Source organism: Pygocentrus nattereri, chromosome 30 (genome assembly GCF_015220715.1).
Source record: "Pygocentrus nattereri isolate fPygNat1 chromosome 30, fPygNat1.pri, whole genome shotgun sequence".
NCBI lineage: Eukaryota > Metazoa > Chordata > Actinopteri > Characiformes > Serrasalmidae > Pygocentrus > Pygocentrus nattereri.
Window position 1 is genome coordinate 8,724,259 of NC_051240.1, and position 26,313 is coordinate 8,750,571.

At 39.7% G+C, this 26,313-nt stretch overlaps 3 protein-coding genes across 7 annotated transcripts; all 3 read left to right on the forward strand.

The window, feature by feature from the left end:
* Positions 1-1,647: 1,647 nt before the first annotated feature.
* On the forward strand, positions 1,648-7,780 carry fdx2 (ferredoxin 2). Its single transcript, XM_017692891.2, has 5 exons — positions 1,648-1,832; positions 3,641-3,695; positions 4,316-4,422; positions 4,988-5,075; positions 6,067-7,780. Exons 1-5 carry the CDS (start codon positions 1,652-1,654, stop codon positions 6,221-6,223), a joined length of 588 nt encoding a protein of 195 aa, XP_017548380.1. The 5' UTR covers positions 1,648-1,651; the 3' UTR covers positions 6,224-7,780.
* Positions 7,781-8,919: 1,139 nt separating this feature from the next.
* zglp1 (zinc finger GATA like protein 1) lies at positions 8,920-16,701 on the forward strand. Of its 5 annotated transcripts, XM_017692948.1 has the most exons (6): positions 9,365-9,384; positions 9,698-10,966; positions 12,427-12,536; positions 13,104-13,194; positions 13,617-13,754; positions 16,622-16,701. In XM_017692948.1, the coding sequence occupies exons 1-5, from the start codon at positions 9,377-9,379 to the stop codon at positions 13,747-13,749; spliced, it is 1,611 nt and encodes a 536-aa protein (XP_017548437.1). In that variant the 5' UTR covers positions 9,365-9,376; the 3' UTR covers positions 13,750-13,754; positions 16,622-16,701. The 5 variants fall into 5 exon arrangements, with proteins under 5 accessions (XP_017548439.1, XP_017548438.1, XP_017548440.1 ...); XM_017692950.1 differs by lacking the exons at positions 9,365-9,384; positions 16,622-16,701 and adding an exon at positions 8,920-9,035 and having other exon boundaries at positions 9,691-10,966; positions 13,617-14,504; XM_017692949.1 differs by lacking the exons at positions 9,365-9,384; positions 16,622-16,701 and adding an exon at positions 8,920-9,035 and having other exon boundaries at positions 13,617-14,504.
* Positions 16,702-20,601: 3,900 nt separating this feature from the next.
* Positions 20,602-25,278, forward strand: LOC108424703 (forkhead box protein D1-like). Its single transcript, XM_017692890.2, has 2 exons — positions 20,602-22,033; positions 24,780-25,278. The coding sequence occupies exon 1, from the start codon at positions 21,095-21,097 to the stop codon at positions 21,896-21,898; it is 804 nt and encodes a 267-aa protein (XP_017548379.1). The 5' UTR covers positions 20,602-21,094; the 3' UTR covers positions 21,899-22,033; positions 24,780-25,278.
* Positions 25,279-26,313: the final 1,035 nt, after the last annotated feature.

The window sequence follows — 26,313 nt, forward strand, 5'->3', positions numbered from 1 at the left end:
GTTTTGGAACAACATATACTGCCACCTAGACAACGCCTTTTTCAGGGAAGGCCTTGCTTATTTCAGCAAGACAATGCCAAACCACATTCTGTATGTATTACAACAGCATAGCTCCAATGTGAAAGAGTCCAGGTGTTAAACTGACCTGCCTGAAGTCCAGACCTGTCACCCACCGAAAATGTTTGGCACATTATCAAACAAAAATATGACAAGGGACACCATGGACTGTTAAACAGCTGAAATCCCATATCAAACAAGAACGGGAAAACATTTCACTTTCAAACTACAGCAATTGGTGTCCTCAATTTCCAAACGCTTACAAAAAATGTTAAAAGAAGAGATGTGATGCAAAATATTGAAAAACATGCCCCCGTCCCAGCTTTTTTGAAATGTGTTTCTGGCATCAAATTCAAAATGGGCATATATTTCTATAAAAAAACAATACAATGTCTCAGTTTAACATTTAATATGTTGTCTTTGTACTATTTTCAATAAACTGTACTATAGGATGAAATATATTAAATGATTTGCATGTCATTGCACAGGGCCTAACTTTTTTGGAAACACACATCTTCTCCTTCTGGGTCGCAGGAGCCTATCCCAGCTGTCATTGGGCGAAAGGCAGGATACACTCTGGACAGGTCGCCAGTCCATTGCAGGGCAATTTAGCATGTCCAAAAGGCCTGAATGCGGGAGGAAACTCAGACGCAGACACAGGGAGAACATGCAAACTCCACACAGAGAGGACTGTGGTCGCCTGGCCAGGGACTCAAACCCAGGCCCTCCTTGCTGTGAGGCGATAGCGCGTTTCAAATGTTGAAATGTTGAATTGCAGAATGTTATAAATCCATTTTTCAGTGAAATTATTTATTTATTTATTAAAGAATGACAGCTGACATAAACCTACATACTAAAAACAGGAATTTTGAGTAAAGGCAATGCTTCTATTTAGAACCGTGAGTTTTATATACCTTTATTTGCCTTTCGCCCGAAGACTGCTGGGATAGGCTCCAGCACCCCCCCGCGACCCTGACGGAGAAGCGGCTTGGAAAATGGATGGATGGATGGATGGATGGATGGAGTTTTATATAGAACCATTTCATGCTTAAATGGTTCTTTGCATTGTGAAATCGTTCTTTAGACTGATGGAGAATGTGTTACATGTTTATATGGAGCCTTTTTGAAATTGGTTCTATGTAGCAACAAAAAGGGTTCTTCTATTATTACAAGCTTGACATCAAAACAATAGCAGAGCCCTTTTTGGAGCTCTATAAAACCATTAAAAAAGTTCTATACAGAAACAAATAAAACACGTTCTTCAACAGTCTGAAGAACCTTTTCACCAGGCAAAGACGCGTGTAAGCATGAAAAGGGTCTAGAGAACCTTTGGAGAACCTGCGTGTTAACGTGTGTGTAATTAATGGAAAACACTGTTTTGTTTCTCTGATGAAGGTGGTGTTAATCAATATCATTTCGATATTTCTAGGATGGGTACAGTCCAGTTCCAACAGCAACAGCAACAGAAAACGAGTGAAAATGGTCATATTGATCATATAAATGAGCCGTTTTATAAAGAAGACGTGTTGATTGCGTCATCAGAGCGCTCTCTTTTCTGATTGGTTGCTGGGAGTCAAGTGATAAAAACACCGTCATGGCGGCTGCCGCTGCCGTCCGTGCTCTGAGTGTGAGGCTTGGTAAAGTCGCTCCGGACTGCACCGTCTGTCCGTTTTACCGGCTGAATATGTGCAGCGGAGTCGTGCTGATTTCAGCCAGAGGGAGGAAGGCCATGAAGCTTTACTCGGCGCCTAACAGACAGCTACAGACCTCCATCAGTGAGTCGAGCTGAGCTTCCATTAACATTAAAGGGCAATTCCACCAAGTTTTTCAAAACCTCTGCACAATTTCACTCTTTAAGATGTAACCAAAGCCTTTCAGAGTGGTTTGGTGCGAAATGGTTCGTTGTAGAGAAACTCACTGAGTAGATCTCTTTACAATGGTGATGATATAAACCAGGGGTCACGATGTGTACAACACAAACCCAGCAGTAAAACCAAAGGTTTTGTCTTTTTATATGTAATGTTGTTGATGGTGGTGATGATAAAATAGCAGTAAATATGACAAATAACTTTACTTTGGGGAGTATTTTACCTTAGAACAACGCCCAGCATGTGCCTCTCCACCATGAGTGGATTTTTAATAATAACATTTTAGGCCAAAACCTTCTTAAAACTATCATAAAATGCTGCCTCAGGCACCAGGCCGTGTATCCATAAACACTTTCATATACTAATTTTCTATGAGGAATTTTTAGAGGCATTAAATGCTTGACTTTCCTGTCACCACCACTATGAACAGTTCCGTACACTCTTAAAGATCTTCAAGGGTCCACAGGTAAGGAAAATGGTCCTATATCCAACCATGAGCACCCAGAGAAGCTTTAGCCTGATTAAAGGATTCCTTCCATGATGAAAGCCTTTATGATCTTGAAAGGGTTATTGCACGTCAATGAGCTGCAGACGGTTCTTTTTAAAGGATTCTATATAGCACCTGCTGCAGTAGAAGAACTCTTGTGGGTGCTGTATAAAACCATTTTTAAAAAATATTTTAGATAGAACCATCAACAGCACATTCTCCATCCGTCTGAGGAACCCTTTCATGAGGCAAAAACCTTTTAATCATGCAAAGGGTTCTTTGAGTGTTTATGGTTCTGTATAGAACCATTTTCTTTACTAAAGCACCCTTCAACATCCGTCTTTTTTAAGAGTGTTGGACAAAGCACACCCAACCACTCTGAATGACTTTGTTTACATCTTATAAATTTAATTATGCAGAAACTTCAGTGATGCTGCTGTATGCTTTTCCAGATTCTACATTCTAACATTTTCCCTACTGAATAATGAGTTTGTATTAAGATTTTTGGGAAATATTCCATTCAGACTTACATTATGTGTCAAAAAGTATCCAAATGGTCCTCCAGTGAGTTTGTTCATTTACTTTAAGGTGCATCCATTGTCAACACAGGCATTCAACTACGCATGCACAGCTTCTATAACATCCATAGAAAAGCATTGACCAATAGAACGGGACCCTCTAGAGAGTCAGCATATGAACCTAAGGTCACTTTGCTCAGGCATGGGTTAGAGGGATATAAAGCTCCCAGTATTGAGGTATGGAGCAGTGGAACTTTTTCTCTGGAGTGATGGAGCTCCATCCAGTACCTTTGGGATGAGCTGGAGCAATCCAGAACTTCTTATCCAACATCATTAGCTCACTAGTACTGAGTGTGGCTGAATGTAGTCAAATCCTTATAATATTCAAACATCTAGTGTAAAACTTTCCCAGAAGAGTAACGGCTGCTACTGCAGCAAGGGGGGATTCCTATTAATGCTCTTGCTTTCAGAGCAAACACTGGGTGAGTGTGTTTCTACAAACTTCTCTTTACTTGTTACAGCTTACAACTTGTAGCAGTGCTTACCTGCTCAATCATGAGTTCTTGTTCTGGAACATCACAGTGAAATCTCATTATGAGGGCTTGGCTGGGAGAGCAGGAAAAGTCCAAGCATAGCCCTTAAGTAGATGAAGCTGTCTTTGTTAGATTCATTGCTGTGTTGTTTACTCACATTGTGGTTTATCATTTCAGATCGACACCAGAGCGAAGAGGGCAGATCTAACGTTGAGGAGACAGACGAGGATGTGTGCGTTACATCAGTTCTGTTTAGAACCTTTATATTACACATAAAATCTTCATTCTTATATATATAGACATTTTGTTTAGCTATTTTTTCCCACTGCAAAATTATTTCTCAGAAAATTGAAATAGAAATCTGTGACTTAGATAGATAGATACTTTATTGATCCTGAAGGAAATTTAGCAGCCAGTAGCAGACACACAACACAGCAGAGTAATAGTTATAAGGGTGTAGACGTAAAACAAGAGTAAATATACCAGATCCTATCTACAGGCATATATACAAATAGAAAAAATACAACAATCTGTGATAATATCTATAACTTGGCTTACTGTTTAGTCTTTTTGCAATATTTTATGTGCAGCATCCAGTTGTCCGCAAAAGTCTGGGCACTTTTTCAAATTACATTTTGTTAGTTTTCCAAATGAAAAGTGAACAGGTCCCCAGAACACACTTCTCCACCTGTAAATGCAGAATTACTTTTTATTTTCTGAACTTAACATATTAAAGCCTGTGCAAAAAGCTATGGCACCTTTATAATAAAATATTATGATAATATATTTGTATTTTTTGCATCAGAGTGTATAATAGTATGCTTGTTCTACCCCTTATGTCTCCTCATGCAGCGTTAATGTGGTGTTCATTGACCGGTCTGGACAGAGGATCCCAGTGAAGGGTAAAGTAGGAGACAACGTCCTGTATTTAGCGCAAAAACATGGCATAGAACTTGAAGGTGAGCTCTAGTTTTTTCATTAGTATTTTCTGTAGCTTCATACATAGATGGTTGTCATTCTATGAGGATCCTGTAGAACTTGTCTTCTGATGTTGAGCCCTGAATTAACCTAATGAATGTAAATGAAAGGAAACTAAGCTAGCATGCGTGAGGAACAGGGACAGGATACAGAGTGACATGCAAGATAATGGGGAAACACATATGTGCAAATCCCACCACAGAACACACAGGGTATGCTGCACTTATGTATTCTGTTCTTGAAAATAGCCTGTAGAAATAGTCTGGAAAGATGATCGTTTTCATTTCATTGTCGTAATATTTACTATACTTACAGAAGGCACTTCTTTGGTGAAAAGTAAAAGTAAAAAGTAATTATGATAACGGTACCTCACTAAATGCACCTGACAAAAAGATCAAATACAAGATAAATGTTAAATATATGCCCTTTTTATTGTTGTTTATTTATATATGTTGTTCTAACAACGTCTCCAGCACTGTAGAATAAGAGTAGGCATGTTTACAGCAGATGTAGTAAAGGTTTAATTTTTAATTGCTTTGTTTTCAGGTGCTTGTGAGGCATCCTTGGCTTGCTCCACCTGTCATGTTTATGTGAAAGACAAATACTATGATAAACTACCAGAACCTGTAGAAAGGTAACAAGCTATTATAACCACCTTGTAAGTCATTCTTTTTAGGTAACTCATGCTGTGTTAGAATTTGAAATGTCAGCAGGTTGCTTATTGAAGCATTCTGCATAACCATGGTTTGTATATACACCGATCAGGCATGACATTATGACCACCTCCTTGTTTCTACGCTCATTGTCCATTTTATCAGCTCCACTTACTATATAGGTGCACTTTGTAGTTACAATCCACTCGCACCAGTGCAACACACACTAACGCACCACCACCACGTCAGTGTTACTGCAGTGCTGTGAATGATCTACCACCCGAATAGTGCGTCCTCTGTGAGGGGCCATGTGGGTCTTGACCACTGAAGAACAGGGTAAAAGGGAACTAACAAAGTATCAGAGAAACAGATGGACTAAGGTCTGTAACTGTAGAACTACAAAGTGCAGCTATACAGTAAACGGAGCTGATAAAATGGACAATGAGTGTAGAAACAAGGAGGTGGTCATGTTATGCCTGATAGGTGTATAGTCATATGCTAAAGTACAGTCACCCATGTTTTGTTGATTTGCTAAGTGAAAATAAGTTAACACCTAGAGAACTCTATAGAGAACACACCTCTGCATATTTTTAATGCACATTCACTGTTGAATGTTCTGTATGTATAGACAAAAAATAGCCTGTGCAAGATTTATGGCACATTTTATATTTTTGTTATATATTTTGTGCATTAACATTTACAGAAAATGACATTTAATTGTGTTCCTTTACGAAGATTTTAGATTTGTGCTAAGAAAATCAACAAACCATGTAATTTGACAAGAGAGTGTACAAACTTACGGCTGTATTTCACGAGTACTTCCACCAGACTGGCCTCTGCATTCCTACCCATTTTCAAAGTAAATTAGTGTCTGAGTACTTTAGAAATGGATTAATGTAAGATTACTACCAATGATTATCTGCATATATTTTGTGCATATAACCTACTTGTAACATCTTTTTAACCCTAAAGGGAGGATGACATGTTGGACATGGCCCCTGTGCTGCAGGAGAACTCACGACTGGGTTGCCAGATCATTCTGACCCCTGAGCTTGACGGCATGGAGCTGATCCTTCCCAAGGTCACACGAAACTTCTATGTGGATGGCCATGTGCCCAAACCTCACTGAGCGTGCCGGACTGAGTAAAGAGTGCAGAGGTCAGGGCTAAAGGCAGATGTGGGAGGAGTCTTTTATCTAGAAGGCTGAGAGTCTCCCCTTTAAATGTGTAAGCACTGTGGAGAACATGCACTAAAATCTACGATTTTACTCCGATTTGTTTCCTCAAGTGCATTGCAAGAGTCCATAAACATTGAACTGTGTCTCGAAAATGGGCACCATCTGATTCAAAAAGACTTGACTTCATTTCCAGGGGTGTGTGGTAAGGAGTACAATATGGTATCTAAAAGGCTCTAAAAAGGGTAATGATTTGTCCTTTGCTCAGCAGGAATGCCACAGCCCGACTAGAAATTCTAGAATCAATTCAGTTACAGTTGTAAAAGTTCCATTCTAGAATTCTGCAGGTCCAGAAGGACCGTAGTGAAGGATACATTCCGCGTTACGCACAGCAGTCAGACGCACAATTGTTTTCATACAGTCATTCATATGTGTGAAGGTAAGCTAGAGGCTTAATCACCCAGTCTTTAGTTTTTTCATTTCATAAAGTTATGTGTGCTTGAAAACGTATTTACATTCATCTCACCAGAGGCTTGAGGAAATCTAAATAAAAGTATTGTTTGATGGTGTGACCTACTTATGTGTTTTCCACGTGCATCATATTTCTAAATTTCTACATAATGAAGTTAAGGTGTAAACAAAGTAATTGTCAAAGTCTTAACAAGTCAGAATTAGCCACAATGGTGATGATGAAAACCAGATTTCTGAAGTGTTCAGTGGCTCTAAAAAGCTACCTCATAGAAAGATATTACATAGAATGATTACAGGTATGCTGCCTGATGCCCGAGACTTTGTTTTGGCTTAAAATATATATTTTTTTACATCCAATCATGGTGGAGAGGTACATGCATGTTGTTATTAGGAAAATAATTAGAAGACAAATTATAAGATGTGTCAATTCCCTGTTCATTTTAAATATTACATAAAATGGTTATATTTGCCTTGTAGACATTGTGACTCCTGGTTCTTATCACCACCACTGTAAAGAAATCTGAAATGTTAAGTTTCTCTATAATGCACATTTCAGATCAAACCACTCACAGTGCCTTTGTTTACATCTCAGACAGAATTGTTCAGCAATTTTGAAATATTGGTGGATTTCCCCTTGGATTATAATCATAGACTATACAGATTTCAGTAGGCAATATACTTTAGTCTTTGGCCTAAATCTGTTTAGGAAAACATACGCTAGAGTTTTGGATCTATGGTGAACAAGTTCTCACTTCTCAAGTGATGGAGACATGGCTTTTAATGTAATAAAACAGTGGATCAAAATATTAGTTACCTTTGTTTGACATTTTAAAATGCATTATGGAGATTTTACATATAATGCATAAAACCACACTAAAAGAAGATACTTTGCATTATTGTTCTGGATCACCTAACCTGATACAAAGCCTTCAATTCTTCTGTACTGTTATCATCTGTATACGCACAACTGTGAAAACAGGCAAACATTTTGACCTGAATCTGTACATGGTCTGGTAAATAAAGTGTAATTTCCCCTTTAAACACGTGTGGCTGTGGTATTAACTCACATAAGCAACAGTTCTTCAGCAGGCCAACAGGAATGTGAATGTAAACATCAAGAGAGGCAAAGGCATCACATTTTTAAGAGTAATATTTGAAATGTTACTGCAGTTCAGTAGCAGTCAGGAGCAGTGGAAGTGGTGGAAAATGTGTGTAGGTAGTCTATTCAATCTCAGATGGCTCCCTACTCCCTATGTAGTACCCTATGTGACTTATCTAGTGCACTACAGGTCCAGTAAGGAATAATCTTGTGCTTGTGGCTGAATCCCAAATGTCTGTTTTTTTACACTTTATTATGCACTGTTTGTGTTTGAGCCATTACTTTACAACCTATGTAGGGAGTCACAGCACTGAATTTACCCTACTTTCTTAAATGAAAGAGTTTAATGCAGCATGTAAACGCCAATAAAAATTAAAAACTTCCAATCCCCAGTCCATATATGAAAATGAGCTGCAATTTTTTTTATTAATCATTTTTTTGCTGATCTTGCTTCCAGAGGTAGTGTGGAACTGTAGTGAGTTATTCGACAGAGGATAGGCACTGTGTGCTTCAGCACTCTGTGGTCCTGCTCTGAGTTTGCATGGTATACCACTTTGTGACTGAGCTCTAGTTGCTCTTAAATGCTTTCATTTCACAATAGTAGCACTGACGGTTGACTGGGGCAGATCTAGCCAGACAGAAATTTCACTAACTTGTGGCAAATGTGTCAGTGCAATGTTTAAAGCCACTGAGCTCTTGACCTCTTTTACTGTCTGTGTTTATCTATCGAGCTTGCAAGGCTATGTGTTTAATTCTAGCAACCTTTTAGCAATGAGTGTGGCTGAAACACTGGAGGAGGGGTGTCCACATACTTTTGGATGTATTATGTATATCCAACTATTCAGCCCGCAACACTATAGTCCCAGCCATTCATAATAAATTTTTAAGGCTTGTCTTAAAGGCTTAAAGGCACAGTAACAAAAACAGTGTTTAATTGTAATTAATGACTGTTTGTGGTACATAAAATCACATGAATGTCATCAGAGGACCTCAAAGGGGGGAAAAAAATCGCAAAATCACTTATTTAAATTTTAGATAAGTTCCCTATGATTGGCCAAGTTAGAAATCAGCTACACCTGCTCTGTGAGGTCACTTGATCTGCCAACGTCACGTGACACAGAATGTTCTCAATTTTTAAAAGTAATGAAAAAGAGCATTTTGGTGTTTGACGGAAGTTTACAGGGCTGTTTTTATGAGGTAGGTTGAATGTAATTGGTGTTATTAATTATGCCAAAAATATTATCAATTGTGCAGAGATGGTGAGATGATGAGTTGAGTGAGATTAGCCTGGGACGCAGTGGGTTTGGGTATTGCCCGTTCCTACAAAATCACAACTTTATATCTTTTGTGCCCAAATTTACGTTTGTTTACACAAAAAAAAAAAAACAGTGTTAAAGGTGAATAAGAGATTTAAGCTAGGGCTCGTGAGGGCTCGTGAAGCTGCGCGTGCAGCGTGATGGCGCTCGAGCCTGTTTTCTGAGCGTCACTTAAGAGATATTTACGTTCTAACAATTTCTGAAGGAAATCTAGCTGAGGGAATGATGTGGTGAGTAGCAGCTTAAAAACACGACGTTTTATTTAAATTTAGATGGTTTCTGTTGTCAACACGATGTATTCGCCTATGTGAAGACTGTTAGGACTTGTCTTACTCGTAAATATGAAGTGTTGTGTCATTTTCTCGTATAGTTACAAACCAAGTTCTTGTCAGCCCTGTATGGTAGCCTGTCTGGAGACCATTTTGTTCATTTTGTAGACAATTTCCCGCCTGGAATTATTCAGGAATATCACTAGACATTAACAAATTCACACTGTTTGCTGGGTTATGTTCCTAAACGAACACTCTTTTGCCCAGTAAATAGGCAACAAACCATGAGTTCAGGAGTTGACACTCCAGATGACTTCAAACATTACCCTCAGAGCGTCCAAGAGGACCTGGATCTAGAAGACCTTTCTGTATCCCAGTCTTCCATCTTATATCTTCTTCAGGAGGCCACTAAGCTTGCTACACCTTCAAACCACTACAGTCTGGACACTGAGGGACTTCACTCCAAAGAGGAGACCCTATCCATGCCCATTCCTTGCCATCCTGCACCCTCGGACCAACAAGCTCAGAAGAAAAACTCTGAGGTGCAACCTAGCTTCACAGGAGCCTTCTCTGTGCTGAACGATGTTCAGACCAGTAGTCCATGGGAGGTAATGAGTCTCATAAACCTCCAGTGTGAGAGGCTGCTGCATTGTGAACAAATGCATGGAGAAAAAGTAGAAGTTGATCCATGCACAAGTAGTAAAACGGATGATTTTGAGCACACTGTTGTTATGGAAAGCTCTTCTTCTGTGCCAACTGTTCATGGCACATACATGGTGTTCTCTAGAGAAGACACAGTTGATTCAGCATCTGATGTTTGGCATGGAGCAGCAAACATTATAGACAGCACTTGTAACTTACTTTCAAATCAGATAGCAGATGACCATGACAATGAGAAAGCTGAAGCTGTGGAAGATCTCGCAGAGCTCATATCTAAGAATACAGCGGGCATCTCTCACTTCGGCAATGCCACTGTAATGAGTGAAGGAAGCACTGAGAACAGTTTCCTAGTTGAAGCATCTGTTGTACCACTTGTTGTGTCAAAAGATGTGGAAGGTTGTGATCAGCCTCCGACACCTTTTCATGCAGAAGTAGGAGAAATGGTCAGTGCTTCATCAACATCTGAGGCTCCACAAGCCCCAAACCCTGAGATAAGCTCAATTGACTTCACGTCATCTCTTGTTGAGGAAAAAGACTCTCTGTGTTTTGCTTTCACTGCCTGTGAAAATCCAGAGCCTCACAATGTAGATGTGTCAGCAATGGCACCACAGTCAACCCTACAAGATTCCCTATCTACAACGGATTTCAACAATAATCTGGAGGACAACAAGGAGGAGACGCTCCAGCTACCTTGTGATGACCAAGCTGCACCTTCTGCTCAGCGAAGTGGTACCAGTCGTAGGCGAACGCCCAGAAAGCAGTCTCGCCCTGCCCGCAGCCCGGACCTTCAGGACCCGGAGCTTCAGGGAGTCACTTTCAGCATGCACGCAGAGCTGGACCGCAGCACTGACCAGTGTCGGCTGCTGATCACCTCAAATTTCAGGCAAGCAGGAACTATCATAAGGAAGTATGATTTTAAAAACACTTAATAATAAGGTTGTACAATATATCACTGTAATCACAAAATCAGCCTGTGCAATACTGATCTGGCAAAAAGTTTTGGTATGCAAATAAGCCCTCTAACAAATCACTACATTGTTACTGTATGGTAACCAATTTTAAACCTTCCAGATAAACTTTCCAGTCTTTAACTGTGTGATTATCAAGTATTTATGAATGTACTTGTACTAAGTTCAAGACGTATCATAACTGCAAAATGCAGCAGTTTAACCAAGGTGGGTTCCTGGAGTGCCTGGAGCATCGTAATGAATCTCTTGAACTCCCCAATTGTATCGATTTCTCTCTGAAAGTAAATGTATAATGTAATTAAGGAGAAATGGATGCACAAATTCAGGGAAAGCTCATTGTTTAGCTGCTTCAACCGTCTTAACCATCTAGAGATGCAGCACTGGTCTGTCTCAGGGTGGCACTCTTGCAAATTGGTTCTCCCAGTTGGTCCTTCATAGCCTAGCAGTTGTAATGGGATACCTCTGAAAATATGTCCAGTTTCCCAAGAGACTGGTGAGAACTTTTACTCATTTCTCAAACTAAAGATAAAAGAAATGTCCAAGATCTCAGTTAATGTGTGGTAACGTACCAAAGTACCACGTGACTACAATGAAACATTTTCAGAAGAAGAATTGTTGATTAAACTATAGTGAATGAGTTGGCAGCCCACCAACGCTGGAGAAGCCAACCAACATGGGACCCCCTGAAAAAGAGGTGGTATTTTACACATTGAATATAACCACAACATTGTATTGCTACATCCCTCCAAAAACTGTGTGAGAAAGTGTGGAATAATCTAATTTGGGATAAAATGTAACATGGATATATTATGTAGATAAAGGCCCTGTTTTTGTACCTTAAAAGTGACTTTTTTTCATCATAAGTGGTTTTGATTACGGAGTTGTGTGTGTATAAGTCATTATTCTATTCTATATTATTTTAATCACATTCTTGGCTATAATGACACATTTGACACATGAAGCATCTCACTGTGTCAGCTCGCCAGGCAAAAGTACAGCTTCCACATAGTGGGCTTGGTTTTAACATTGTGTTAAAATGAGCGTAGTCATAATTTTAGAAGTTTTATAACTCTCAACATGGTACAGACGTCACGTAAGTAAACTGCATTTCAGTTTTATTGTGCTTCTGTCTTGTCAAGATAAATTAGCCATGCATGGCACTAATCATGCTGTATTTATTGTGATGAATGTGTGTATTTAGCTTGGAAAACCTGTCTGATTGAACTGGCAAAGAACTGTGTTGAATTAAATGTGTTTACATCAGTTCACCTAACTTTTCCTTTTTCTCCCAGTTATGCTAGAAGCTATGTTTATATTTTCATTTTACATGCTTGCTGGAGAACATTGTACCCATATTTGTTCCTTTTTGCTGTAGTAAGCTGTGCAGGCGTGGCCGGAGAAGCAGAAGCAGCAGGTCCAGGTCACAGCAGAGCTCCCAACGCGCCAGCAGCTCTGAAGAGGAAAGTGACCCTGCAGGCCTGTCCAGTGAGTACCAGCCACCACCAGCAGGTGGAGCTCTGACCACAGATTAGAGCTCAAGCAAGCCTGGCATACATTGTAAATTAAGGCTGTAAAATGTATTATGGACAGTTTCACAAAAAATCCCATGACTGACATTCACACCCTCTGCTCTAAAGCTATGGCTTGTGTGCTAGATCTGTCCTAGTTTATTGTATTTCCCATTAAGGATGAGATGCTTTTTACTGGCTTACTGAAAGATGCATCTAGCCCTTTTCCTTTCCTTTTCCTCTTCTTAAATTTAATCATTAACTAAGCTTTTTTTTTTTTTTTAACACAGCAACATTTTTCTGAAGTGTTTCACTTGTGATTTAATGGACATGATGTGATTCATTTTAGAACAAATTTTTGATCTTTATAACTTTTGAAGATCCATAGTCATAGCAAACCTCTTACTTGGGGCTCATTTCTTATATATAATTTTGTTTTAAGTGTTCACAATAAATAATAAAGTTCAAGAATACATGCCAGCAAATAAAAAGCTATGGATTAGTTAATGTGTGTTTTTGCTATTGGGTGATTATTTCCTTTCAGAGAAGATATGTGCGTCATGCTGCACAAGGAAGACTCCTTTATGGCGAGATGCTGAAGATGGCACTCCACTCTGCAATGCATGTGGGATCAGGTGAGGGCTTTAGACTTGACTACTGTTTATTTGCTGAATTTTACATATTGGGGTGGAAAAAAAAAAACAAATGTAGCCTGTGCAAAAATAATGGCACACTTATGTTCTGTGTTTTTTCCAGTATGTTGAACTCCGTGCAAAAATAGAACTTAATTTAACAGAAAATGCCGTATTTAAGTTTGCTCCCAGCAGATGGCATGTTAACTTGGTTTCATTTAGACCAGGGACTGCCAAACTTTGACATACTACTGTATACTTTGACAGCTGATTCCCAAGCCAACTGATTCAATTCGAGGTGTTCCACACCTTTTTCCAAAGTGCCTGCATTCCATTCAGCTTAACTTCTCCATCTTTTACCCAAAACCAATGTTTTTTGTTTTTTTTGTTGCTAATATTGGGGAATCCTTGTTTGTACCTGGCAGGTACAAGAAATACCGTGTGCGTTGTCTGCAGTGTTGGAACATTCCCAGGAAGGAGGCCAACTCCAACTCCACATGTCTGAAGTGTGGAGATCTACTTCAGCTCGCTTCTCAAAACAAACACACTGGCTGGTAGAACTGGTGAGACCTAGAATCACTGTCATTGTGTTCTAGAGTTCTCCATCAGCTTGGGGGTTTTAGGAGCCTGATTAAGGATCTTCTAATGGAGTGAAGGCATCTCTAAACATATAAAGCAACAATACACCACACCAGCATCATTAAAACAAAAAAACCCTCAAGTGAATTTCTCAGTTTCTCAGGGTTGTTTTTCCAAGTCATCACAGGTGCCTGTTTCCTCACTTGTAAGTACACCCATCTTGTCTCAAACACTACATGAACAGCTATCTGCAGTGGTTATTTCAAATCTGGTCATTTTCTCCATTTCATGCCTTGTCTTCTGTGATGAGATGTTGGCAAGTGATTAGTTGCTGGCTCTCGATATGTGAATGTGGATTGAAAGGATGCCTTATTGTCATTGAGAGACTTGCATGTGTTTAAATGTATCTTTTTGCCTCATGGAAGATAAACTGACTACTTAAAAATAAGTTTACCAACTTATGCATTCATTCAAATAGATAAGTCTATTACACATTTTCCATCAAACCTTTGTCATCTCTTCAGTGTGTGTTGTTCAGGTGACTTGCGATTGAACTTTCCCCTTGTTGTGTTTCGTAAAGTGTTTATTCCTGTTGTGCTCACAGCTTCCTCATTTGGGTTTTGTAGTTGTTTTGTTGTTGTCACTGGTATTTGTGGTCAGTTACCCACATATATATTGTTTACAAGTCATTCTGAAAATTTAGTTACAAATAAATTGAAAATTGTAGAAAACAATCTTTTACGGTGCGGTGTAATGCATCCTACAGCCACCTGGGGGCTCAGCTACTCAGAAGATTGAGGTACCAAGTAGCCCTTCTTCAAGGCCATTGTAGGCTGTGTTTATTAGGTAAACCTACACCATATTTAATTCTCAGCATATGTTGAATACAGTGATGTACAGTTGGCTCCAGTATGAAGTAGGCAAGCTCACTGAAAGTTAATATTGCTGTACTGGATGTGCTTGGCAGTTCATGTTGTCTTTCAGATTTTTTTTTTTTCTTTTGTTGTATAAAAAAAAGATATTGTTGCCTTAAAATATTTAATTCATTGAAATCATTCAGATAGTTAGAACAAAAGCACAGTTTATACCATCCTTCAAGTATTGGGGAATTTGACATGAGGAAAAGGTTATTATACAAAAGGAGTCATTTTACATTGCAGTTTGACTAATTACAACTTGATACACTCTCAGGAAAAAAGGTACGACACTGTCACTGGGGAAGTTCCCCTCTTGTCACTGTCGTGGTACCCTCAGGGGTACATTCCAGTACCTTTAGTCAGGGAACATAACTGAACCAGAATCCATTGAAATTATATTTTCCAAACTGTACTGACTCCACACACCTCGTCTCGTCTCCAGGGCTTTTATGTTATTGTTCTGATTTAAAACGTTCAGTTATGAAAAGGTACAAATATCTACTTTTCCACTAGGAAAAACTCATGTAAGTTACAACATTTGGACCTTAAAAACACTGTTGTACCTTGAGTACACTTGCATTGTTTGTATCTTGATGAATGAATCATGTACCTGCATAATACGCTTCTTTCTAACAGTGTAGTCATTATGGTGAGATGCCATGTTTTCTTTTCAGCCTGATACCAAGTAATACCGAGACAGATGTCCCAATGTTAATGCATATTGGGCATCTTGTGTATGTAAATTCTTTATTTGTACAGTGGAAACCAGTAAAAGTGAATGTAACATTGTTTTAAAAGCTTTGTAGTAGTATTAACTAAACTGTTTAGTGGCGTGAAGTAACTCTTGATGTGCCATTATAGAGCATTCACTCTGTCTCAAGGCTAGTCTGAAGGAAAAGTAGTTCCTGTCCTGCACATGTGATGACTACAAATAAATTTTCATGCTTTCGGAATTAGATGCATCCAAGATGAACGTTTTGGTGTACTAATTAAAGAAAATATGTAGCATGGAATTCTTTCATGTGAGGATTGATTCTCAATGAATCAGCAGAATGAGAAATATTGATGCTTCACTGAAGTCATCAAGCAGGGTCTGATGTGAAGTACACCATTCTAGAGTAGCATACGGTCAGAATTGTTCACAGTGGTGGGAACCAGATGTCTAAAACTCACATTTTAATGCCTCTAATTATTAGCATTGAGTGTGAAAGCAGGAGTTTCTGCCTGGTGCATAAAACATTGTTTTGTGAAAGTTCTGAGGCAAAGTTTTGGCCAAAATTATATTTTTGGAAAAGCATTAATGGCAGAAAGTTGTTGTAAGGCAAAGTGGTCCCCAAAGAAAACTTATTTTTCTGGATTTACTGCTATTTTACAATCAACACTACATGTAAAGACATGCATGGTCCCTGGCGGGGGGTATCACAAAGCAGAATTTCTCATTTTCACTAAACAACTTAAGCTTAAAATCAAGCCTATCCAAAAGGAAAAAGCTGAGGGACAACTGGGAAACACTCAATTTTGGGCTTAAGTCAAAATCTTGCATTTGAAATGTTTTACTCAAGTTATTTTTCATTGAAGCACTTCACATTAATCTGAATGACTGCTTACATACTGTTTACCGCAGTTGACTTGTGTAGAAGTAATTTTTTTAAAATTGGTGGTACTATTCACCTTTTAATAGTAAGACTTTGTGTAAGCCATTTTAAAAAAGTGAAATAAGTGCATTAAAAAAAAAAACCGCTGAAGGCCACACATCTGTCCTCCTGATCTGCTCTGAATCAGTTTGTGGACTTTTAGTTGTTTATTAGATCAGTGTAGGTCTAAGCAGTCTGAGAGACGCTCAGTTTTAGGGCGACTGCTGTGGTTATGAACTAGACTGTGACTTAAACCAGTGAAGTATTTGTTGGTGGTTCATTGTATTTGCTTTGTTGCAGGGTTTTAAATGAGTAATGCTGCATCACTGGAGCAGCAGATCATTCCCTCATGGGTCAAGACGGAAAGGGGGGAGAGGGGGACAACGCTTGCCTGTTTATACACTACATGTGACTTGTATTTGTATTCAATAAAAGTAAATCTTTAGTAATGAACTTCTGAGGTATTCAGTGCTTTGTGAGCTCTTCTAGTGGTTATTACAAACATAAACATTCCTCTAACATTTAAGCATAATGCTCTGAACTGCTATAAATCATCATAAACAAAGATTTATTAAAATGTGCATGTATGGCTCAGCACAAAATTAAGCAAAAGCACTTTCACCTTGGATCCTGGCTCTTCAGTGCTACTGTTCTGCACTCAGATGGTCTGTGTGTGGGTGTGTGTATGTATATGTGTATGTGTATATATATATATATATATATATATATATATATAATTACAGTACTGTGCGAAAGTCTTAGGCACCCAAGACACATTTTCAAAATCTATTTGTGTAGTTTAATTTGCTGAGGTTGTTAATATATGAATAAACAAAATTTACAGAATATTAATAATGAATGTGTGTGTGTGTGTGTGTGTGTGTGTGTATGTGTGTGTGTGTGTGTGTATATATATATATATATATATATATAGGAGAGGCTTGGAAATGGTTAAATACACTAACATCCAGAAAATCACTATTTATATGATTTTATATAATCACACACACACACATATATGTGTAGATTTTCTGGATGTTAATGTATTTACCCATTTCCAAGCCTCTCCTCGAGGAAGCCCAGTATTATATGTAGTTAAAAAGCAGCTCCTGAATTGACCAATCATTGCTTCAGTAAATTAAGCTCATGATGTAATTGATGATATTGACAAGTCTCTGTGGTGGCTGTGAAGGTGTCATGGAAAAAATGGACCCAAGAAATTGTTACTTTTTATTGTTTTTATGTTTATTTGAATTATGAATACGACTTTATTCTAATGTATATTGTGATAAACTCACTGCTGAGGTAAACTGTTTAAAAATGTGCTTAGATGCCTAAAGCTTTTGCACAGTACTGTATATGTATGATTATTAAGACACACTGTTCTGAAATAGTTTGGAAATTGTAATTTTTTGTAATGAAATCTTCAGCTTTGCAGCCATATAATGTAGTATTTTGAGCTAAATAAGGCAGCATGTGTTGCTCCAAAATGTGTTGGATGTTCATGGCATCTTCACAGATGTGCAGGTTACCCACTAATACCCTGACAGATGCTGGATTTTGAACTTCATGCTGGTAACAGTCTGTTCTTTGGTCTAGAGAACACATCCATTATTTCAATGAATAATTGAAAAGGTTCACTAATCAGACCACAATGCACATTTTCACTGGGCATCAGTCCATTTCAGATAAGCTCAAGCCCGACATAAGTCAGCATTTTTGGTCATTGATAATCTATGACTTCCATTGTGCATAGTACATTTTTAACTGGCATTTGTGGATGCAGACTCAGTAGTTTGTCGATATTCCTGAGCCTATGAGTTAATGTCCATCACAGAAGCATGTTAGATTTCATGGCATTCGGTTGTTGTTTCTGCTGTTGTCCTTTATGCACTGGGAGATCTCTGGAGTTCCTAAATCTTGATATTATGCACTGTAGAGGGTGACATATCTAAACTCCCTGTAATCGCTCACTGAGGAATCTTATTTTTAAACTGCTGGACTTTTTTACTGTTGCATTTTTGGTGAGCCTCAAACCTCAAACCTTCCTCGCTTATAAACTTCTCAGCTTTTCCTCAACATTCACAATGTTCCTAGTCAAAATTTCACCTGTCTCAACTTTTCTAGAATGTGATTGCAGGCATCAGTTTCAGAATGAATGTGTATTACAAAAAACTGCATTTGAAAAGATTAAACCTTAAACATTTTTGTACTTTTTTGTTCAAGTAAATCCGTAAGTGACTGCTTTCTGTTTACATTGGCATTTTACTGACTGACCTTTCATCTTGCACCCTGGCTCTTTACTGCTCTGCACCCAGATGTTTGTTTATATATATATATATATATATATATATATAATGTGTATACACACATGCATACATACATACATACATACATACATACATACACACTATATTATCAAAAGTATTTGCTCGTCTGCCTTCACATGCATATGAACTTGAGTGACATCCCGTTCTTAATCCACAGGGTTTAATATGATGTCGGCCCACCCTTTGCAGCTATAACAACTTCAACTCTTCTGGGAAGACTTTCCACAAGGGTTAGGAGTGTATTTGTGGAAATTTTTTACCATTCCAGAAGCACATTTGTGAGGACAGACACTGATATTGGTTCTATTGGGTGCTCTATTGGGTTGAGGTCAGGACAAAGGATGTTTTATCAGGTTGAAGTCAGGAAGGCAGTGAAATTGTCCAAAATCTGTTGGTCTGCTGAAGCATTAAGAGTTCCTTTCACTGGAACTAAGGGGCCGAGCAAAACTCCTGATAAACAACCCCAGACCATAATCCTCCCTCCACCTACTTTACACTTGGTAAAATGCAGTCAGTCAGTACTGTTCTCCTGGCAAAAACCAAACCCAGACTCGTCGATTGGATTGCCAGACAGAGAAGCGTGATTCGTCACTCCAGAGAATACATCTCCACTGCTCTAGAGTCCATTTGCATTTGCATTGCGCTTGGTGATGTAAGGCTGGGATCCAGCTGTTCGGCCATGGAAACCTATTCCATGAAGCTCTCTATGCTGTTCTTGAGCTAATCTGAAGGCCATATGAAGTTTGGAGGTCTGTAGCGATTGACTAGTTGGCAACCTCTGCGCACTATGCCCCTCAGCATCTGCTGACCCCTCTCTGTCATTTTACAAGGCCTACCACTTCGTGGCTGAGTTGCTGTCGTTCCCAGTCGCTTCCACTTTGTTATAATACTACTGACAATTGACTGTGGAATATTTAGTACCGAGGAAATTTCACGACCGGACACTTGTTGCGCAGGTGGTATCGTATCACGGTACCACAGTGGAATTCACTGAGGTCCTGAGAGCGACCCATTCTTTCACAAATATCTGTCTGCAGGCCTAGGGGCTTGGTTTTATACACCTGTGGCCATGGGAGTGATTGGAACACCTGAATTCAGTGATTTGGATGCTTGAGTGAATACTTTTGGCAGTGTTGTGTGTGTGTGTGTGTGTGTGTGTGTGTGTGTGTGTGTGTGTGTGTGTGTGTGTGTGTGTGTGTACATATACTCATACATGTACATATGTACGTACATATATATATATATGGGTGCAGAGCAGTAGCAGAGAAACAGGCAATGGTTCTATTTAGATCCAAAAATGTTGGGCAGCCTGACAAATGCTGTCAAATCTTTTTTGGATCTGGATTACTTTCATTTCATTGTGAAATGGTTCTTTGTATGGTGAAACGGTTCTTCAGACTGATGAAGAACATGCATATAGTACTGGTACAATGTCAAACTTTTTGGAACTACGTAGAACTATTTTAAAAAAACAAACATCACATTCTCCATCAATCTGAAGAACCATTTCATGATGCAAAGAAGCATGGAAATGGTTCTAGAACTTGTGGTTCTAAATAAAACTATTCCCTTTATATTTACATTTACGTTTACAGCATTTAGCAGACGCTCTTATCCAGAGCGACTTACAAGAAGTGCTTTATCTATCTGGAGAAAGTATCTTTGCTAGTTACCAATAGGTTAGTGAGAAGGCTGGTCCTGAGCTCAGATACTGCTAGATACAAAAGTCACTATAGATACAGAGAAAAAAGGAACAGAGTTGAGCACAGAACAGTGCAATACTTTACCAAGTAACCCTTGAAGAGCCGTGTTTCTGGAGGGTGTGCAGTGTCTCCCGCGGGGTATTTTTAGTATTTACAGGCTGCTGAATGAGAAGCTCGCTGCCTGTGTTGGGTATTTCTGGTGGGACGTTTCTCGTATAAAACCCTGACGGGCCGTGACGTCATCGCCCCTGGCGGACAGAGTTAGGGAGAAACTCTTCAGGATGGGCTTTTCTCCTCGGACAGGAGGCTCGATTCAAATAAACGAGCAGAGATCAACTACATAGGAGCCTCCTGAGTGATATTCATCACTTTAGCTCTGATGGAGGAGGAGGGAGCGCAGCTTGTACTTCCAGCTTCTGGTGGGAATTAAAACGGACAGAGCGTTTCTTTTTCCTTTTTTGGTGAATGGACACCCCGCGCGCGCGACCATACATCTGCATTCCTGAGATCCGGTGTGTCCCGCACGCGCGCACGCGCGCAGGTGGCACCAGCTCTTTGGAAGCAGTTGTCGTTGTTTTGGTTTGTTAAGCCCCGATCCGCGCGCACGGCGTTCCGTTGCGCGCGCCTCCATCAACGTGGCCACGAGAGGAATAAGCGACGTTCCGCCGTGCACGCGGTTCTCCGTCTCCATCGCGCAGGATCCTCTCGCTCTGAAGGGTCACTCGGCCTCTCGCGGCTCCATGGACGAGCCCGACATCGACGTGGTGGGCCTGGCCGCACGCGACGGCGACGAGCAGCATCAAGCAGCTGCGGCGGCGCCCGCGAGGAGCTCCAGGAGCGCGCGGAGCTCTCGAGAGGAGGACGATGACGATGACGAGAGCGGCGACGGCAGCGGCGAGCGCGCGCCCCGGTGTGGCAGCGGCGCGTCCCCGGCGAAGCCCCCCTACTCGTACATCGCGCTGATCACCATGGCGATCCTGCAGAGCCCCGAGAAGCGGCTCACGCTCAGCGAGATCTGCGCCTTCATCAGCCGCCGCTTCGCCTACTACCGCGAGAAGTTCCCCGCGTGGCAGAACTCCATCCGCCACAACCTGTCGCTCAACGACTGCTTCGTCAAGATGCCGCGCGAGCCCGGAAACCCCGGCAAGGGCAGCTATTGGACGCTGGACCCGCAGTCCTCGGACATGTTTGAGCAGGGCAGCTTCCTGCGGCGCCGCAAGCGCTTCAAGCGGCAGCAGCATCGCCTCGCGCCGCTCCAGCTCAGCGCGCTCCCGCGGCTCCAGCCCGTCAGCCTGTGGCCCGCGCTCTCCACGCTGCTCGCGCGGACTCCCGGCGCGGGGACCAAAGGCCTCCTTCATCCTCTGAATCCTCCTCCTCCTCCTCCTGCTCCTGCTCCTCCGGCCGCGGCCGTTCCTCATCTCGGTTTGGCCTCTCCGCTGCACTGCGCCTCCTTCATCCCTCCTCTTCCTCCCAGCTTTTACTCCCTGCAGCACGAGTACAGCAAACTGCGCGCGCTGCACTGCTCCGCTCTGGCTACGCTGTAAACAGCTGCGTACAGCTGTCAGAGATATTTAGGACACAGCCATCAACCCTAACAGACGAGACTTCCAGCACAAAGTGTTAAAGCGGTTAGGAAAGGTAAAAAGAGCTGAGGAACGGAGGAGACAGATTTAACCCTGGTACAGTTTTGCTTTTGTGTTTTCTTAAACGTTTGAAACATATTTTAAACATAACTGTGGAAAAGAAAAACAACAAACAACCACCTTAAAGCATTTAACAGCAAAACGGAGCGCTAGTTAATCTAAGTCGACCAAAGTCATTTAAAATGATTTTTATTTGTTTTGTTTTTTGTTGTTGTTGTTTTTTACTGTAGCTTTTTATTCACACATTAATAATAAACGCTTTTTAAAACTAATGGTCATTCCAACATTTAATAAACTAAAAAAAAGATGAAATTAGACATTTTCCTGATAAAATTTTAGCTGCAGAAAAATTCACTGTCACATTTATTCAGTTTAAATTGTGTTCGTTTGCAATAAATACATCATTTTTTTAGTTGTTTTTAAGTTTTAAATTGGAAATTGGACAGTAGACAGTCTGGTTTGTTAGTCCTCAGATTAACTCAATTCCGTTATTTCTTAGGATCAATACTGAATTATCAAAATAAATGGGTTGGAATCTACATTAACAGCAGGTTTCAGGTTTTCCAGTAAAGGGCTATACTGTCGCCTGCACGAGCTTCTTAAAGCTTCACTCCTCTTCAAATGATATGCTTTGCTGACTTTCTGAATGAAATAACTGAACACATCATCTACAGAGACCTCAAATATGGCATATTTCTGCACAATTTTCTGTTTATTTGCTGGTAAAAATGAAAATGTTCCATGTGCTATAACTTTTGCATAGGCCACATTTTATCACAATGTTGAATTCGGCACATAAACCCTGATCATGCATCGAAATGTGCCGAAGTCTGTTCTCTGTAGAGGATGTGTTTACTTATTTACACTCAGAATATCAACACACACATTTCATTTGACCAAACTTAATGGAATAGGCAAACACCAAAATATGACCTGTGTTCATCTGCTCATATCAAATCTGCAAGTGTACAGATCATAACAGTCGGAATCATTAAACTGATGCAGACAGAGCAGAAATGGACACAGTGGCTTAAATGCATTGGAGAAAGCAGCATTGGCAGTTCTAGTGGTCGAGAAAGAGCCATATTTATCAGCACTAAGTGTTTATACTGTATATGAGCATCAGAGTCACAGACATCGGAACTGTTTTTCTGACGGGAGAAAAGAACGCAAAGCAAATCTATATTTTTATATTAACACAGTCAACACGTCATTAGACTGATGCTTAGCTTTTTGACTGGAGGAAAAACATTACTGCCTATGTTCTCTCTGAGGATCCAGCTGTTGGGTTCTCTGACAGTGCCTTTTGGTAAACAGTACACTAAACCGGCCCACAGTAAAACTGAGGAATATAAAACTGGACATATGTGTAATATGAATGTGCTTTACATTATTTTCCACCGCTGGAGTCTTCATATCTGTGAGTCTGTGAGTAAAAGCCAAGTAGCAGGACTGGCTTCAAACACATTTCAGAAGCTTTTGCCTTTATTAGTTTAAGTTTCTTTACATAATTGAGGTTAAATGACTGCGTTAAAAACGGGCGAAAAATGCTGGCGACTCATTACAAATCTCAAAGATCAGATTTTTCTCTCCACTCAGTCAAATTCACATGAATTGGAATATTTTTTTATTCATATCAGCATAAAATAAACCAGCACACAACTGCTCTATCGTAGCAAACGTTTTAACCAAAAAGGGCTCTTTGTAGAACCAATAAGGGTTCTGTGACATGCAACTCTTTCTTTTAAAGAACAACAAGAAGGTATACAACTATACACCAGGTTTTCCATCATAGAAAAGAAGCAGTTTTTCAAATTTCTGCATTTTAGAATTTATGCATTTTAGAATTTATGCATTCAGATGGTTCATTTTCTGTGTAGAGCCATTGGCTTTCCTAATGAACACTTGGAGAACACTTTTAAGGGAGTATAGTGGTGCACACAGCCAAGCAAATATATACTGTTAATGAATTTGTTGAATTTACTTTTTACCTTTACATGCGTTGTGTGTAAAAAAAAAAATGCCAAAAAGTTTTGGCATCTCGTCATTTGATATGTTCTGTTGTTTTTCTGAGTGAAAATAAGTGAATACATCCTACACACACACACACACATATTTTATATGTTAAATTCAAATTGTGCACTAAAATTTGCAGACAAATACACAATGTTTAAGTCGTAGAGGATGGGATGACTTAATTTCACTTAAAATCAACAAGACATGTCAGCTTATAACTGTAAATATATACAGTATACTGAAGTATATGTTTAGCTTCATGCTTTCACTTTACATTAAACTCAGTTAAATTGAGTTCAGGATGTACTTTTTTCCACCCCTCATCAATTAGGAATGCTGTATGTGTTTAAATCCATCTTATTTATTACTGTAAGTTGCACATTCGTGGCCAAAACAGCAGTCAGTCCAATCCTTTGCCTTTTTTCATGATTTTCTTGGGTTTCAGGAGAAGTACATGGATTAGATAGTGGGAAATCAGGGATCTTGGGTTTGAAGTGTCTGTATGGCAGAGAAACATAGCAATGTAAAGGAGGTTTATGGTTGTACAGTGTTATTTAAGTCATTTGAAATGAATTAGTGTTGGTTTTCACAGTGTATGTGTCAGTGCTGTATTAGTTTGGCCTGCATTCTTGGCAGAAATGACCAAATCTCAATTTCTTCCATTCATTTTTGTGCCTGATTTTCACACAAGTAAATTCATTTGCATCTATGCAGGGATGAATTCATATTAACAGTGAACTTTCTCACTTTTTCTCTTTTTGACAAGCCTCGAATGCGAATGCGTCTCTGAAACCACTGAAATAAGGGAGCTAAACTGGACCTGTTTGCCTTTTTTTTCTTTCTTTTTTAAGCATTTTCTATTCTGCGAGCGGCAGGAATTCACAGCCAAAGATATGTGTTCCCTCACACACTTCTTGTACTGGCCTGAATGAGGAACACATGCACACGCTGCACAAACAGCCGAGACTCTTATCAGACACATATGAGCCCTTAAGCACAATGACATTGAATCTAATGTATGTATATGATTGTAATGCAGCTTTTGCTGTGGTTCCGTGCTGCCCTTTATTATGGCTGACAGTTCCCTAATGCCACACAGCCAAACGCTGCTTCAAATACGCCGAGGCTGGAGCCTACAGCAACGTGCAGAAGAGGACAATCCCTGCATTGGTTTGGTCATTTGGCCTGTGTTTGGATTACGGAGCACTGTGTGTTTTTCTATCTGTGGAAGAGGCCGGATATATCTGCAGATGAATAATGTTTTGGAGGACTTTTTTTTTCATTTCTCTTGTGAAAATAAACGGCTCACTGAGGTGCTTGGCCCCCGCACTGGTTTCTGAATTGCAATCCTAAACCTCAGCTCACTAATTCTCTAGGGACTGATGTCCCAGTTGTGTTGCTAAGCACTAATCCTAGCTGGTTTTTGTTTTAAAGTAAATCGTATGCAGTATATCATCACTGTTGTAACAAAACCACATCTTCAGCATGGTAGCTTTATATTAGAGGGACGAAATGTTCTTGTAATGTAATGAGACCTTATTCTTACTCATTTTGGAACACATCTATCAGTGGAGAGTTCATACAATGTAATGGTCTAGTTTCCAAATGGTGTAATAACATCAACCCCCTTTATTGCACAATGTTGCCTAAGGGCAACAAACTCATTTTCCATCACTTTATAATAACATTAAACATATTTAAAGACAATAATAAGGTTAACAAGAAAAGTGTTTGAGGAAGTCAATTAAAAGCATGTACTTGGTCATACTATCTTTACTTGGGCACTTTTAAATCTCCTTTTTAACATTCAGTATCAGTTTTTTGTTATGAGAATTTGCAGAGAGATGTTTGTTGCCTAGAAGCAACATTGTCTGACAGAGGAATGGATTTAGCCAGTCACAAGCCCGGTCTCACCACTTCAGGGAACACGGTTCTGTGTCATTTCTTCTCATTGCCGCATAATGTTGCCTCAAGGCAACATAGTCCAATAGGACCCTGGCTGACATTAGTTTTTTAGACTGTTTTTGAATTTAGTAGTCACATATACTTTATGCAAGAAAAGTGGATTGATTTTTTTTAATTGCTCTTATAATGCATGCAGCAGAGGGTTAATTATAAAAACAATGAGATTTGGATATGAGACCGACATGTTCACAAGTGCCAAAACTGAGTACACTCACAGTTTGTTACATTTACTACTACAGTATATTGGCAAACACTGCAAATCTAGTTAGCCAGCTTCCTCTAGATATCTATTCTGCAGGGACATTTTTCCACACCTCCCCAGTTCAGTCTTAGAA

What these genes read in the sequence shown, in the direction of transcription:
- fdx2 (XM_017692891.2), top strand. Translation starts at nt 1,652, where the DNA reads ATGGCGGCTGCCGCTGCCGTCCGTGCTCTGAGTGTGAGGCTTGGTAAA. An exon ending in GAGGAGACAGACGAGGATGT is followed by an intron (nt 3,696 to 4,315) that starts GTGCGTTACATC and finishes CTCCTCATGCAG; the next exon opens with CGTTAATGTGGTGTTCATTG. An exon ending in ACATGGCATAGAACTTGAAG is followed by an intron (nt 4,423 to 4,987) that starts GTGAGCTCTAGT and finishes CTTTGTTTTCAG; the next exon opens with GTGCTTGTGAGGCATCCTTG.
- zglp1 (XM_017692948.1), top strand. An exon ending in CTGATCACCTCAAATTTCAG is followed by an intron (nt 10,967 to 12,426) that starts GCAAGCAGGAAC and finishes TTTTTGCTGTAG; the next exon opens with TAAGCTGTGCAGGCGTGGCC. An exon ending in TGACCCTGCAGGCCTGTCCA is followed by an intron (nt 12,537 to 13,103) that starts GTGAGTACCAGC and finishes ATTTCCTTTCAG; the next exon opens with AGAAGATATGTGCGTCATGC.
- LOC108424703 (XM_017692890.2), top strand. Translation starts at nt 21,095, where the DNA reads ATGGACGAGCCCGACATCGACGTGGTGGGCCTGGCCGCACGCGACGGC.